The sequence below is a fragment of the Lates calcarifer genome, linkage group LG23 (genome assembly GCF_001640805.2).
Source record: "Lates calcarifer isolate ASB-BC8 linkage group LG23, TLL_Latcal_v3, whole genome shotgun sequence".
NCBI classification, from domain to species: domain Eukaryota; kingdom Metazoa; phylum Chordata; class Actinopteri; family Centropomidae; genus Lates; species Lates calcarifer.
The window spans coordinates 17462049-17479485 of record NC_066855.1 but is presented as its reverse complement, the minus strand read 5'-3'; the positions used below and the strand labels follow the sequence as shown (position 1 = coordinate 17479485).

General features: G+C 39.6%; 1 protein-coding gene across 1 annotated transcript in view; it reads right to left on the bottom strand.

The window, feature by feature from the left end:
- The window catches only part of grid1b (glutamate receptor, ionotropic, delta 1b), a 486702-nt gene that overhangs the window by 466823 nt on the left and 2442 nt on the right, over nt 1-17437 (bottom strand). Inside the window, 1 exon segment of the mRNA XM_018666587.2 lies at nt 585-740. Within this exon segment, the coding sequence (XP_018522103.1) occupies nt 585-740 (156 nt within the window).

Below are 17437 nucleotides of genomic sequence, written 5' to 3'. Positions count from 1 at the left end.
AATCACTTTTATCAGTATCACCCAGCATAATCTTCATCATCATCATCATCATCACTGCCTTTTCTAGTGCCTCCAGTCTGAATGTAAACACGTTAAGGGGCCTGCAAGCCTCTTTGTGGGCAATTATATGGAAAATTACAGCTGGATTTAATACAGCTCGACTCAGTGCTTCCCCCTAGCTTCCTCTGCACAGAAGAAACCATGCCCCAGCAAGGGAAAGACCGACTAAGATACAGAGAATCAGTCTCAGAGGAAACAATGAGACAGAGGGAAAAGAAGGCGAAGGAGAGGCTCTGTGGTGCAGCATCAAAGACCAACAGCATCCTCTGAGAGCAGAGACAGAGCAGGCAGCTGCTGTGGTTTTAAACAGCATTTAGGAGGTTGACACCTGGGTCATGAGCTGTGAGGATACTTCACTAAGAGACAGAACCAGCAAAATCTAAAGACAGACACACACACACACACACACACACACACTGTGCAGCAAACAACAACAAATCTCAAAAAGCACCACAATCGAAACTGAAACCATCTCTCAGACACACAGTCATATAATGTAAACACACTTCACACAGTGCACTTACCTTCCTGCACCGCCTGGAAAGGGTTGTTGGGCTCGATGAGTTTAATAGAGTGTGTGATCTTTTCGCTCTGCAGGATGTCATCGCTCAGGCTGAGGTCAGACACGGCGAGCTGGAACACCTCATCATCCCGCACTGCGTTCTCCTCGAATATCGCACCTGGACAGGTAGAGACAGGGAGGAGAAAGTCATTAGTAGAACAGCTGGACACTGGATACTAATAATAGTCAAGGCAGACCACCTTGAACAGAAACACTGCTGCACTGAGTGAATATTGTATTTAAGTGCCTATGTCCAATAATTACTAATGCACCGTTTGATTAATACAAGACTGTTTCCATTCTAAATTAAGTGGATATCATTATTATAACAGGGGAAAACTGAGTAAGTAAGGTGCACCTCAGAATTATTTTCTCTTTGTGTTATAATTCTTTACAATATTATTTTACATAGACACACAAGATTAACTAAATAATTTAAAAGTACAAGTCACTCTTTGGTTACAGCTGAATAAGTCAAACAAAAGGCAAAGACATAAAAATGTTCCATTATACTCCAAAGTCAAATTAATAAAGCAGAATTATGTTTCAAAAGCAGAAATCTTCCCACAGAAGCCATAGTAGAAAAGAACTACCACACAATTATGTGCTCTGTTTCTGTTAAAGTAAAGCAGCTAATCAAAGCGGCTCAATCATGGAGATGTGGTGAAATTAACAATCACCAACCGTGGTAACAATTACCTTCAACTGACCCACCAGATGAACTCTAAAACAGACCAATAATCATAAACTAAGATTTCCACAGCAACATCATCATCATCATGATGCTAAAACCATCCTTCATAAGCTCATACAACTACAAACAGCAGAGATATAATTAGACCATCTGAAATTACACAGGGATCAGGGATTACACATGTTCCTCACGTCACATAAAGCCACAGGCTATTTCTAGAACACTGATCACAACATTTAATCTTAATCAGTAGCCTCTGTAACTCATCAGCAACTATTACTAAATTACCATGTTTATTTAGGTTCTATAAGGGACTTTTCCACATGGTTTCACAGAATATGATCTTTGACTTCCATTGTAAAATGTAAAAAAAAAAAAAATGGTGAGCAAGGTTTCAAAAGACTCATTAAGACTCAGAGATGCAGTCTGTAGCGTTTTCATGCAAACTCTTGGTCATTAACAGTAATCAAGCCTCTTAAGATGATACATAATCATGCAAAATTTTTATTTTGGGTAAAAGGCTGAAAAGATCTCACTACTGATATACTAATATGTTTGTATGAAACCAAATATGTTATGGTTTTATCACCGTCATTACATTCCATGAGACAATGGGCTCCTGGGGACAGACATGTCACTGTTGTTGGCTGTTTTTCATCACCTTGTAGAAGTTTGACTGACTTTCTAACAAGAAATGTTAACAGTCACCTCAAACAGAGGCTGTGGACCGGGACCCCTGACCTGTTGGGTCCGGGCTCTGTGCAATCCATACTTGGGGTTTTTGGTTTAATTTTTATTTTGAAAAACTCCCTTTGGACAACTTTGCCTGTTCAGGCAAATCACTATAAGAGACCCCTCAACCCCAGTCATTAAAACGTATTTATTAATTATTTTTGATAAATGCATGGTATCATTTTATGACATTTTTAATGCTTCATCGTTTTTAGACTAAAACTGCTTTAATGTGTTTTAGAGCAGATTACTGTTTCTGTTTAAAGGGGGAAAAATACTCAACAACTTAGTGTTAATGGCGATACCGAAGTTTCCAACAACAACTGGCGACCACAACACTGACGCACCATTTTTAACAAACTTCGATATTTTCTACTAAACAGCTGCTGTTAAATTAAACCTTAGAATCTTACAGAGCACCTAGCTTCAGTAGTTGCTGGTTTACTTCAGAGACAAAAGACACCTACCTTCAGTTCTGTGCATGTACATGTCCGTCCCCTCACCTGGTGCTTGTTGGTGCTAATTGTGACGCACGTTACTCTCCTGTTTTTGCTAAGGCTGCTATCCTAAGGTTCGCCATGTTTAGCTTGAAACTGATTTATTTCACATATTTACTTACTGTTGCCCGGTCCTGGGTGCAGAGTTCCCTTATCTTTCCATGTCCTGTCCAAATATGTTTGGTTCTGAGGTTCACTAGCTAACTAACGAACTAACGAACTAACGAACTACCTGACTAACTAACCACACCGCGACAGCGAACGCGTGCAAAAGGATTTTTCTTTTCCTTATTGATCAGGTGATCAGGAAACAGCTCTGGCCTAGCCAATCAGCAGCCTGAAATTTGTATCATCAAGTATCTTGTATTAACATTCTGGCCATAGCATTTTTTTTAACGTTAGTTATAAAGTGCTGAACTTACCAAAATAAAACAATAAGAAAAACATATTTAAAAATACAATAATACAAAGAGTATAGTCTAGATCTGCTTTATATGATTTTATGTGATTTGGCACTACATAATTACAGTTGAAGTGAAAATTGAACAACGAAAATACAATAAAATCATATATATAAAAAATAAATGAAAAATGTCACCCAAAGAATACTATACTGTAAAATGAGCGCTTCAATAACTACTAAATTCAAACTCCACAATGTTCATCTCCAAATTTTATGCATAACTGAAATGTTATGATAATGGACATACTTTACAGAGATACAAGGAACAACACTAAGTACCCAGTTTTTCCTGTGTTTATTTTACACAAACCAGTACTGTGGAACACATTACCTCCTGCTGCTCCTCCTACATTACACCTGCTGATGAAGTTCCAGAACAGCTGTTAAATGGATGTTTTGGTGAAACTGATTTCTCAACAATGTTTTCCAGTGTGAAGGATGAACTTTAAACCTTAACTTTCATGCCAACATGATCAAAAGGTCTTTAAAGTGCTCTGAAAAAATGGAAATATCATCTACAACTTCTACAACCATCTGCTGATGAAGATCATATGATATGAGTGAAAGCTACAGAACAGCTATTGAATGGACCTTGTGGTGAGACTGTTTTCTTCTGTGTGGCAAGAAAAGAGCCTTTGTAACTGAGAAACATTTCAGGATCTGGACAAAGAGAAATGTTGTTGGTTTTAGTAACAATGCTCATGAGTCCCAGAGTTGAAGTGATGCATGTGTTTAATTTTCCTCAACTGGCTTAAGGGGGAATCGGTGCTAAGAAGCAAAGCAGACATTAAACTTACACAAAAATGTCCTTGATTGTTTTCTGTAGCATTTGTAGCAGGTTTCTGTTAGATTTAAGTGCAACTGGGAAATCTTAACTGTGTGCATTGATGGATAGATGGATGGATATTGACTGGGAGACATATGGTGGGACAGAGAGGCGGTTTGATGAATGAAACCTTCCAGATTTTGTTCGGACAATTTGTCATGCATAATTAAGAAAACCTTGCCTACCAGTTAGAATTCAATTTGCCAGCCTGCTAGTGCTCGTTCAGCTCACTGAGTATTCAAATGAACTCTGCTCAGCACCGAGATCCTCGCCGCGGATTTGAAGGCCTTCCTTGGTGGGCAGTGAGGGACTCTGTCTAGCTTCTGGGCTTGATCGATCAATCATTCAGTTTTGAAATTGCAGTCAGTCAGGCGTTTTCAATTAAGAATGAATCTTGTTGCACCTGTCAGAGACACGGTGAGGGAAGTGCTGTGAGGTTTATATTTCTCCTCGCGGCAGCAGACTGGGGAGTCTCAAACTGCAACAAGTTTAATTAATAATGAGCGCTGAGGGCAGAGTAGCCTGACTCTGGCCCCACGAGTGAGTCTGTGAGCTCAGGATCGAACTTCCATGAATTTTATACTCCTAAGAATCTCTCCCCTGCTGTCTGTCTTGAGAATAGTGGAGAAATTAAAGGGTCAGTTCACCCATTTTACGAAAATACACTAATTTCTGTCTGGCAGTATGTCTCCATTGGTTTAATGGAGGTTTTCAGATTTTCAGATAACTGTCTCAGATTTCTGCCTCAACACAGTGGAAGTGAAGGAAGTTTAGCTCACAGCTCACATACATAAGCACATACTGTACATAAGAAGTAGTTCCAGTGAAAAAATATGACAGCATGCTCTGTGGATCATCCAGAGTGACAGGGACACTGTCTCTGGAAAGAGATAATGTTGTTGAATTTTTATACACTCCCTCTGCTGTGAGCTGCACAAACTATATATATATTCATCTCCTGTGTGTTGGGGTGAAGGGTAAAGAGACAGACAGAGACCGTAAGAGGTAACCGAGAACATTGTTTGTTGTAACAATCAATAAACAATAATTTTATGGTGGAAACTTTTATGTTTATGTCCTTCATATGGGCTTTATGATTTCATTTTCTTTACTCAGCTGCTACCTTTACAGGTGTATGACCACTTTATTTTATCCCTCACGAAATGCACCACACTGTACTGAAATGTATGAAACATTTGCATGGATATTAAAGATGAATGTAGATTGACTGAATCTCTGTTGTATTAAATTTCCTCAACATAGCAAACTTCCCATCCAATCATACATTGCCTCCCTAAACCTCCCTAGACCTGTGAGATCTGAGTAATACAGCCATCACATACACAGCACTCACTATAGCAAGAGACACCAATCAACCCCCCCTAAATCCACACTTCACAGCTCCATCTGGCCACAGATGCACGGCTTTAAAATCGAGGAAGTATATTTTGGCAGGAGTTTTGTCCCTTTAGTGATAATGATTTTTCTTGTGAGACATGAAAATGTACAGATTGTGAAAACAAACTTCCTTCCTGAGACAACAGTGATAATCCATCTATTGAATATGCATATATAAATACATTTCAAGAATGTGGAAAATTGAATTTTTAGCTTTGTATGACAACTCAGCCTTTCCTTGCCTTCCTGAGGGTAACTTCAACAGCATGTAAAAACAATTAAGCCTCAGCGCCCTTTAACTAATCAGTAAGTATATTACTAGAAACTTTTTTTTTTTAAAAGTGGGCTTGTAAAGGGACAGCAATTCCCTCTTCCCTTTCTAGTTAAATAACAGCACTCTATGGCAAATCCAGGTGTATTACTGAACAGTAAAAGCAATCTGTATATAAAACAGTAGTGCCAAGATGCATTACTTGACATTTTAGTATAAAAATTGCACTTTATTCAAAACATTTCTTTTTGATGCACACACAGGCTTAAATCCTTAAGGTCAGACTATTGAATTTGTGCCTGAGCTGAATAGCTAATATATGCCACAGAAATGGTGAAATCCTGTTAAAGTTGGAAAATGAATGTGTGATCTGGAGTCTGTGGCCTTTCGAGTGTATTTGGAAACATTCCTATGCTACACACAGGGTGGGAACTTCACACCAGCAAGCCGCCAAATGCAATTTTTTTTTTTTTTTTTTTTGCCATTGGTGCAAAAACAATGTATTGTAGCTGGTAAGTTTATCAGGCCTCCTTCTCTCTCTGGCAGGTAATCAACCAGCAGTCCGGGGCTTTGCGTCCCAAAGCTCTAGCTGGCTGGAAAATCTGAGAAAGCGGCTGGTTTACTTGGGGATTTAGCAGCCTCTGTGATCTGCGACCATAAACTCTGGCTTCTTGGTGGACCTATTAATCTCAGAAAAGCTTTATGGAGGCTGTGACTCTCACTGGGTGACAATATTCTCAGATTTTATTATAAGCATGTGCTGCCAACGTGCTTGTAATACGTGCTGCCAACTAAAAATATGCAAATATCCAAAGATTTTATTTCTTCAAAAATAAACTTTTTCTCCTGAATGGCAGGGGATTTCCTCTGTTCGTTTGTGTGTTCTGTGTAGTTTTTCATGTTTTGAATTTGCCTTGTTTCTGTTTTAAACCCACAGCTGAACCTTGTGGTTTTGAACTTTAAATCGGTATTTACATGAACAATCACAGGTGAGTTTCCATTTACATGGATTTCCATCTTATATCCAGTGAAAGGGTTTCATTTCAGCTACTTTCTGAGACAAATGTCTCCATGATAACTGCTGATATTGTCTTCCGTTGGTTATACAAAAGAAATGTTACTGTTGAATTTGATAAATACAGTTTTCAATGCTGTCAGGAACAATTTCATTTTCTTCTTTTTGTTAAATGTGGACAAAAAACAAGATGTGAGTGAGAAAATATGTTATTTGAATGAATAAGTGTGGTAGTAGAAATATTAATATTGTCTTTCATCCTGATCCAGACTATGAGAAAAGGTTTAGTAGAGTAAAGCACTATTGTTTTAGTTGCCTTTCTATCTGCACCATCGACAGATAGAAGCCTATTCATAATAATACTCGACAAAGCTGCTTCCCTTTCAGCACCAAGGACAGCGACAAGTCTACCACTTCTCTGCTGTGATTTCTGTCTGACTTCAGAGACGTGATTTGCTGACATAAGGATTTCAAAGAGAGCCTGCATATAATTATAGACAATTTACATTTTTGACAGGCTACCATGATAGACAAATTTGCTGTGCTGCTGGAAAGATGGACACTCAGCCTCACTTAGCCCTGTGGTGAGGAAAACCAAATAAAGAGACTGTCAGTCATCTTTACTACAGAATACACAAAACGTTCAGGAAAAATCAAGACTACCATTCATGAGTGCTGTTGTATTCTTTAGGCTGAGAGTGTGATTTTACTCTCGTGATATTTTTGTGAGGAGATTTAAAGCTCAAATCTGACTTTGCTCCACCTTCTATCACATCTCTAATCACTTTGGGCCCTTTAATCGACAGAAACGGCCAATTTCTGCACACACAGTCAATGCAATTATACTTACTGGCCTTCTTCCTTTCATCTCCCACCAAATCCATTCCCATTAAGGGCTTAATCAGTGGTAATACAAGAGGTGTCATTTATCTTTTAAGCTGCCCATGTGGCAAATCACTGGTAGCTAAAACCACAAGGGAATTAAAACAGTGGTAGTAGTGGACCACTGGGGTAGTATTGCATGCAAGGACACAAATTATTCTTTCTCTTTTTACATTTTTTTCTTACATGGATACTGAATAAGTCTCCCTCACAATGAGAGGTGATGACCTGGATAACTAGATGAGAATACTAATGACTGAAAACTCTGATATAACCTTTTTATTTATTTATTTATTTTAACTTTTATATTCTTTTACATTAATAACCATATTCATGCTTTTAAAACTCAGTTTTCTGTCATTTTTTTCTATATTTGTGACTGTGTTGTTTTATTAAGGTGACCTGATTGAAACTGATGAGTGTATAATTAGATATTTTGTGAAAACTATGAAAATTATAATTACTGACTTGTAATTCCCAAACTAATTAATGACTATGTAGAAGTGTCATCACATATCTAACTTTTATAAACTGCTTTTTCTAACAGCTGATAGTGGCTTGAGGTATTTCTTCCTTTGAGAGTATTATTTAATGCTTTATTTTCATAAACTGAGAGTTTTTGTGTCTGTTTATGGATATGCATACTTGTATATATGTGCGTATGTATGTACATATATGTATGTTTGTATGTATACGCACATTTTACATTTTTTCCCTCTTGAAATTGTCCTAATGTTGATTTTGTTTTAAGCCACTATTAATGCAAATGGTTGGAGGTAATCAGCCAACACATGTGCAACTTCATTGAGAAGAATCACTGTCTGGAATTGAAAATTACATCATGTCTCTTAGACCACTAGACCACCAAGAAATCCCACCAAGCATTATACAGTATGTAACAAGAGTGTCAGTTATCTGAGTGCAGTATGGTGTCACTGTTTACAATTCTGACTGGATTTAATACTTCAAACATCTTTTCACTTATCTCAGATGAGCAGTGGATTCAGTCAGACCTTTCCTGGCCAGAGCAGATACTAAGCAAAGAGATAAAGTCATAGTGTACACTGGAGATATACAACAAAAATCCAAAGTATGTCAATAGTGAAGTCATAAGACTTGAAATCAGATGAAGTCTGAAGTCTGAAAACCTGATTGAAATCCTTCAGAGGCTAATGGAAGATCAAGGTGATAATAATCCCAACAAAGCAAGTATGTAGTTTGTAACTGCCCCTCAGAATCACAAACATGAAGCACAGAATTAGTAGTAGAGCAGTGAAGTTGACTTGTATCGACTATTCATGTTCATGTTTGGACTGTAGAAGTCACATCTCTGCTCAGATTCACTGACAGCTTCCTGAGAAGTGTACAACCACGATAAAAGGTTTCTTCCTTTATGCAACTGTCGCTGACAGAGATAGTACAACATCCATTTGTCAGTGCCTTCCCAAATAGCTGCAAATAACTGTTGCAAAAACAAACCATATTTTGATCGGACACTAAAAAAAGATTTCATTAAAAAAAAGTTGTTCTGTATTTAATGAAACAACTTTTACTGTTGTTTTCCTTGGTATGACAGACTCAGTAATCCATATGTGATCAGTCACTCTGACTAATAACCACTGACTAAAAATCTCACTCAACCCCAAAAATGAATGTAATGTAACTGTCTACAGTGTGAGTAATAAATAAATACTGAGCAGAGTGGTCACAAATTGTAAAAAATGTATGAGAGTGTTGCTGAAGTTTGTTTGTAGTCTGCTGGTGCAATATTTTACAAAACAAGACACATCATCAGAAAAATGATTTCTCCATTTCCAGACATAGGTGATTAGTGTGTACTTTGGCCAAAAAACAGAAATTTACAAGACAAAACTGAACTGAAATGAACTCTGATCTGGTAGTCTGCCAGAGGCAGCCAGTGATTGTACCATAATAGGCAAGGTATACTTGAGTTTGTCATTCATACTGCACGGGCATCAGCTGAAGTAAATGGAAGATGCAGCAGAATAAAGTCTCCATTCAGCAGGTTTTCTTCAGTTAACGGTGAAATAGAGAAGCTGCTGTTGTTGGTCAATCAGGGTCAGGTATTGTGAGGAAATTGCTTTCACATTCATTCTGTTTAACCAGGGTAAATTATTCTAATCCTCAGCCTTAGGAGATTTCAAAAGTAAAATAAATATGATGTGGAGCCTTAAAATGTTGCAAATCACCAAGTGCAACAACAATAAGATTTATAACATGCAGGATTTTGGACGACATTTCCCCTGAGTCCAAATGAAGCATCGGGCTAGTGGTAGGCACAGCAGAGCTATTATTATGATTAAACATCCAAATAAGTAGTGTTTTAGCTCTATGACCTGCTGCGGAAAAAAAAAAACAGAAGACTGTGGAAGAAAACAGTCTCATTCAGTGTTTATGTATTCCTTCCATAGGAATACAAAATATGTTTCCACACTGTCAGATGTCATCAGCTGTGTGGCGCAGCAGACAGATTGAATGCCGAAGGGAAAAAAAAACACAGGAATCTGCCTGAAGCTGAACTTGATTCTCAGCCTTTTCATTGACAAACCCACACGCTTTCACACAAAATGTGAGATCCTGAGCATCTCATCCTTCTGTCACACTGCCAATAATCATCAGACACCAACCTAATTCAAACAGAATGTGCATCTACTGGGATTACCTGCGATACTGGCTACTTTGGCACACACAACCAACAATTTCATATAGAACTCATTCTACTTTGGAGGTAATATTGTTTATATTAAGATTCATCATAGAGCTGCAGCTGTTAAACTATTAAAAATTAGCATACAGCAGCATCTAATATACTAGATCAAACTTAAAAAACACTGAGAACTTTAAATTAAGAGTGTCAGACAACACAAATGTGATCATATTTTGTAGAGGGTGTGTTAAAGCTTCCATGGAGCTTCAGTATCTCATGTGAAACACACCAATAATAAGGACATGATTGTAATTCAAAAGCTGCGGCTGGCAAACATGCATGCAAGCCTTGGCTTACGTTTGCAACTTGTAAAATTCATTAACATATTTTTGCCAACAGTCACCCAATCAGAGTCTCTGACAACAGTCCACATCAGTTTATTTGGAGGGAGAAGTAGTAGAAGCAGACAAACAGAGAGAATAAATAAAACCAGCAGACAGAAAAAGATCTGTGCAAAATGATGTGAAATGTGAGATGTGACAGCAGAAACCACAAAAACATCAAAACAGCAGAGTTGACAGCTCTGCAGCCTCCAGAAAAAAAAAAAAAAAAAACACAATAAAAACAATTTCATTAGTCTTTTCAACAAAGACTTGAGGTAACTGACAGCAACCATTCAATTCATTCAAAATAATATTTGTTCTTTATGGGATAACAGAAACAACCCATTCATACGCATAAAAACAATCTAAAATACAAAATATGATGATGTTGAGACAAGCTGAAATACACAGGAGTTAATGACAGTAGCCAATGTGTTATGGGCTCATAACCAATAAATAACAACCTAGGTGAAAGCAGTTTCTCAAAGTAAATCTTGCTCAACTTTTTCGAGTCAAGTAATGTGACTAACCTTTCTTACATAATAGGAGTTAACATCAGTGCCTACTCTATCTCTAAAGCCACCAGCAAGCAAATCACATCACGAAAACTGCCTTGTTCCACTGGGAAAATGTTTCCTTCTCCTCCTCTCCTTCCTGGCATTAATTAATTAATTAATAAACTGTATTGTATATTCACAACTGTGCTGCTCACCTGCTCGCTCCTGTCCTTAAACACCACCATTCACTCCCTGTCCCACAATGGATTCAAATCAAACTCCTTCTCATTACTCACAAAGCCCTCACCAACCTTCTCCCCCACCACACAGTGGAAAAAGGTCATCTTCAGCCCCCAACCTCCCACCCCCATCCATCAAAGATCGGGCACCAGACCTGTTGTGATGTAGCCTTAAACTGTGTTCTTGAACACATCAGTTTTATCTGTCTGTGTTAGAGAATTTATTTAGATCTCACCATTCTTCTCATCTTTCTTTAACTTAGTTAATGTAAACTGAGTAGCTGGAAAACAGCTCTATAAATATAATATGTTGAAAGCATCATGACCAATAAGTCAAAATTTAGTTCTTTACAGCCTCTTTTCCCAGAGTGAAACACAACAATACAGTACTACTTGATATAGTCAATAGGACTACTGACACTGTGAAAGCAAGGTAAACCGATTGGCTCACGAGAAAGCTGCATTTAAACAGTGGATGGCCATTTGGACTGATAGACGAATATTTATAATCCAGGACTAGGCTTAGTCTTAGTCTGGGGGACAAGCTTGGCAGAAGCGATTGGATCTCAAATGTTCAAAAGCTCCACTCAGACAAGAACATCAGTCACATTTGTATTTTTTAGCTGTCTCTAAATCAGATGTGAAAATATTCAATGTCAGTGCAAATCACTGTGTCTTGGCACCTTCAGATAAAAAATATCAGTATCACAGCATCTTTCAGAAACCTGTTATTAGTCTAACCAGTTTCCTTTTCAAGTCTGCTCATCTACATCTGCCCACACAGTCTCCTCTCTACCTTTTGTCACAGTGAACTTGAAAGAACACTAATGTTTCTTTACAGAGTGTCTTAATGTCCTCGTGGGGTCAAACACTCTGCTATATGCCATGTTTATTCAATCCACTGAACGAGGTCACTGCAATGTGTTAGAAAGATGGCTTTGCTGTTCTCTGTCCATGCCTGCATCTGTATGTATGTGTGTGTGTGTGTGTGCAGGTGGTGGAGGTAAATGGTCTTTGCTGAGACAGTGCGGGAAGCCTTTTGCGTTGTTCCCTAACTGGGTTAGTTTATCTTATTTAGTGGCAGGGCGAGAAAAGGCCGCAGCTGTTCATTCGCTTTGCCAGCCTCAACAGATTGGATTCCTGCAGTTCGAGCTCGCCTTTCCAAACCCTGGCGATGGATAAGCAAAGCTCTCCTTCTGCTAGCCGTTACACCGGTGCCGTAAATCATCCCTCGTAAGATGCCTGGCTCATGGGATGGGGTAATCTCTCCTCCTCAGGCTCCTTATGAAAAGTGACTTGTTATCCACTTGGCCTGAGGGGCATTTAAAGGACCTTCAGACCTGGAAAACAGCCCACAGGGAACAGGAAGAGCTACAGCCTGAACTTCTGGAGGATGATAACAAAATTTTTTTTTTTGAGTGAGTCACCAAGACCATGACAGCTTGCTCATTCAGTATTTTAAAATGTGATCTGTTACATGACAGTTTGAGGATTAACATTCAGAGTTTGTTAATAGAATTTCTTTTGTCTCAGACTGTAAATGCTTCAGTAACATTAAATGGACCTTCAAGGGGCAGTAAAAGCTTCCAGTGAAAATAGACTTCTTTCCATGTTAAAGGCTCTTTAAATTTGCATTATTAAAAAAGGTACATCAACACTGAATCAAAATGGCTATGTGTAATGTGAAAGTGGTGAATGCACACATAATTCTCACCATTAGTGCTCTCATTAAACTTGTTTCCAGCAGCATGCAGCTATTTTCAGAAATAAACCCAGCGCTAAACAGAAGCGAAACTAGCTGTTAAAGAAAGTCCATCCATCATCTATACTAGTTACCCTTAAGGGTCTCAGGGGGCTGGAGCCAATCCCAGCTGACATTGGGCGAGAGGTGAACAGGGCATCGCAGGGCTGATATTTAGAGACAAACAACCATTCACACTCACAGTCACACCTACAGCCAATCACCAATTAACCTAACCTACATGCCTTTGGACTGTAGGAGGAAGTCAGAGTACCTCGAGAAAACCCACGCCCAGGGCAAATCAGCATTCAAATCCAAAACCTTCATGCTGTGAGATGACAGTGTACCACACTACTGCCCTTGCTGAAAAAAGTGGAAGGTGGACACAAACACCACTCCAAATGGATGCTATGCTGTTACACAGTTTCATAAGTAAATAAGCAACTATTTCCTACCATCTTAGCAACTTCATGAGGTAATAATATGTCAAGGCTGTGTGTCTGTCAGATTGTTTTGGTCTTCCTCTGCCCTCTGGTGGCCAAAAATTGTGAAAAAACTGCAAAATCCAAAGAAGGATTGTTTTTTTCTTTAGACCTGAAAGCTGAGAATAATGGTAGAACCTCTCAGTCAAAACCACATCAGACTGTCTTGGATCATGTTCACTGCAGGTAAAATAATTAAGACAACTCTGCTCAAAACTCTCTCTCAAAACAAAACAGAGGATAAGCCAATAAGAAGCCCAGCCAAGGTAAATGCCATTCTTTTCAGTTTTCAGTAATGCACTACATAGTACTCTAGTTCATCCCAAAGGTGTGGATGTGGGTTAGGGCCAGGGCTCTGTGCAGGCCAGTTCTTCTACACCAAACTGAGGAAACCATTTCTTTGTACATGGGTGCCTTGTCATGTTGAAAGAGGAAAGGATCTTCCTTAAACATCCCTTGCATATGAATATATGTTGTTGCATTCATATTTCCCATCAGTCATCTTTTGTTCTGTTGGGTTAGACATGGCACATGTATGTAATTTGTTTAGGTCCATTAAAGACAAACAGTTCAATATTGTCTGACATTGTTTACAGTCTGACTGTAAACTGATTCATCATTCGACAGGAGCTCCTGTTGAGGTTTGACAACCTGGTATTTGTCTGCTTTTCGTAATGATTTTACCTTCCTCTTCTCTGAAAAAAGATGTTCTTAAAAGCCTCCTGAGAGCATCATATCAGGACTGGACCTCACTGACAGCTTGATATCTGATATTTAATTAAAGGCCAAAATTGATTTCAGTTTCTGTTTCCTCTTGTTTGCTGCTCCTGGCCCTGACCTTCAATCAGAAAAACTGACATTCCTTCTTTCCAGTCAACTACACACCACAGCAGCTGCTTTCACTGCTTTATACACATTCAACCAAAGAACGGGGGGCAGGACTAATTAGAGAAACCAGCTGCTGTTGTGATCAAATGAGAAGAAAACCTGCAGACTCTTGAACCTCAACAGTGCTGGATTTTGCACCGACTGAAGCACATGAACACAGTAAGTGGGTCAGAGGACGAAGCAGGTCAACGAAGGTCCAAGCTCCACATTTTCATCTGTATCAGCTCTTTTACAGATCAAAGCTCCCTGCCACCCCGCGACACCCACTGTCTGCCACTGATCTACAGGGAACAGAGGAGAGGAAGGGACAAACAAACCAGGATATGTCTCAGACAATAAAGCCACGCCAACAGACGAGACAGATGCTCGGGCAGGGGTTTCAGGGCTGAGGTTGGAACACTGTCACATCTGATCTGGGCGTTGTGTCGTGCTGCCAAGTCAGTCATAGTCAGACTGTCAGTTGGTTCGGGGAAGCAACGGAGGCTCTGAACATGGCCAGCCAACCAAGACTCAACTGCAACAATGGAAGGAGGGGGGAGGGTTTAAATCAAAATCTATTTCATCCAATGAAGCCAGTCGACAAGGTTCCTCACCTCAATTTTTTAAGCTCGTTTCCCTTTAGAATTAAGAAATCTGAGAAGGAAAAAAATCTCTTTGGTTTAATTGTTCACAGCTACCACACACTGAGGCCATAACCTGTGTTTTGATCACAAATAGACTTTGTGCCACTGCAGGAATCATGAGACAAAGAGTTGGTAGTCGTTCTGTGTATGAACAAAAGAACCCAGTGGTCTGGTATGTAAGTTAAATGGAGTGAAGTAGTTCTTAAACAGTTCAAGAATACTGCTGGTTTGAAGCTTTTCTTGTTGAGTCAGAGTGCTTTGACGCAGCATCAAGGTTCTCTACCAGACCATTAGGGTGTTGTGCCACAGTGAACCTTTTTGACATGGTGGATTTTTGCCCCAGAAATGTTATACTCAACATCATAAGTAGGTATAAAACCATAGACAATATGTTATTTATGGCAGTGCAAATGGCTGTACAGGGACCAGTGAGCATACACTGATGTATTTAAAAAATATATATAATCAGCTTTTGAGGACAGGCAGGGGGAGTCCAGCATGAAGAAAACCAGAACATTCAATAGCTGAAAACTGTCTGAAGACTAGAAAAAGCATTCTGGATCTGCAAAGTAACTTCAGCATCCTGCAGCTGACTGTGTGAGGTTTCCTGCTGCTGCATTACTGGAGGGAGTTCGCAGGTCTCCAAGCTACAAGCTGTGATTTGTACTGAAAGAACCTGCAGGGATCCACTGCCTGACCGGCACAAACATGCAACAAGAACCAATTGTCAAAGGCCTGTGTTCATACTGGCTCACATGTTATAAAATTTATGTCATGTTTGTCCTTCAGATGAGCAACCACAAGCTTCTTTTCAGGTTGAGATTGAGGTTGAAATTATGCAACCCAGATATCATATGTAGTAGGTATCTACTATTGACAGTGATGGATGCATTGTAAAGACAGAAAAACTGGTCATATGCGGAAAAAAACTGGGAAAAAAAACTCCTCAAACTTCTCTCCATCCTATGAGATCACACTTTCCTTGATGGCACCAAACCCTGTATAGAATGTATCAACATCGCTTCATTTTTCCCTTTTTTTTTTTTTGCATTTCCTCATCCATAAATCTTCCCCGTACCTCAGCCATACAAGTTTGGTTGCACATTCACGTCTGGCGTCACTGTTTGGCATCACCCCCCTATTTGTTGTATTTACTGTTCTGTGTTCTCGATAATCCAGTATCACTGTTCTCCATAGTTTCCATGTGCAGACTGAATGCAGATTTTCTCCTGAGGGACAGTAAAGTATCCATCCATCTGTCCATCCATTCATCCCTCTATCCATACACTAAGATTCACTGAAAATATACACTGAAGCGGCCAAAGTATATTTGCGAAACAGCCTTTCCTAAGTGAACAGCAGGTTTTATTTCATGAGCATCATCTGTATGTCTACAAAGAATTCTATAATTAGATGGCCAGACTCCCTCTCTTACAGATTAAATACTTTCATGAATACACAGCACATTCTTGGTTAGTATCCAAATCAAGAGTCATCTCATGTAACACTAGTTATTATCATTATCATTATTATCATTGTCAAATGTTGTAGTGTATAAATTATGTTTTGTTGTATCAAATATCGACCTGACATCTTTCAATAATGGAGATTCTGGGTTTTTGAAGCAATCTGTTACTGTGTTTTTTGAAACACAGTAAAATAGGAAGTGTATTCTTTTTAGCTGAATGGCTCTGACTCTCCCCTCTCTCCCCTCTTTCCTCCCCCCTCTCACTCTATCCGCTTCCTCCTCCCCCTCTCTCTTCCCCCTCTCCTGGCTAAACCATACAGGCCACCGCAGTGCTGCCACTGGCCGGGTTTGATGGACCGAGCTGCAGCAGAGATCTGGAAAGTCAAACCATTGGATTATTATTATTTTTTACTTCCTCCTTTTTCAAACTGAATGGCTCTTTTCCAAACTGATCCAATCATCTCCGGACGAAGCCTCTAAGTGGAATTAGTGCAAATTAGGGAGTTTATATGAAAAGTGCGTGCGGCTGTGAGTGTGTGATCAGTCAGTGGTGTCTCATTGAGTCTGCTCGACTCTCAAAATCCCCTCCAATCCTTCCTGACTGCGCTGTCCCCTCGCTCAACTCTTGCTTTTACTAAAAAGTGATTTGAGTAATATCACAGGAAATCAGACGATGGAGAAAAGAAAAGACGCGAGCAGAAAGTGGTGCTGGCTTCCTCTGCCCTGCTCGCCAACTGGCAGTTGGTTGCGATGTTGTTTCAGAGCCCAAACAGTCGGCGTTTGTCCCCTCTGTCATCTCTTCCCCTGGCAGAGTTGATTAACATTTCACTCACGTCCAATTCAAAGTTCAGGCTCATAGATGAGGGGAGGCGAGGGAGAGAGAGGGGTGGTGGGGGAGGAAAGGGGGGGAGGGGAGGGGAAGGAGGAGGATGGATGGATAAAACAAAACCCTCCAAACACCCACGTCGGGCCAGTTTCTCCTGCCAGCCTGAGGTTTTCTGCATGTGAATGTAAATATGCATCGACATGAGCTCTCTCTCTCTGCCTG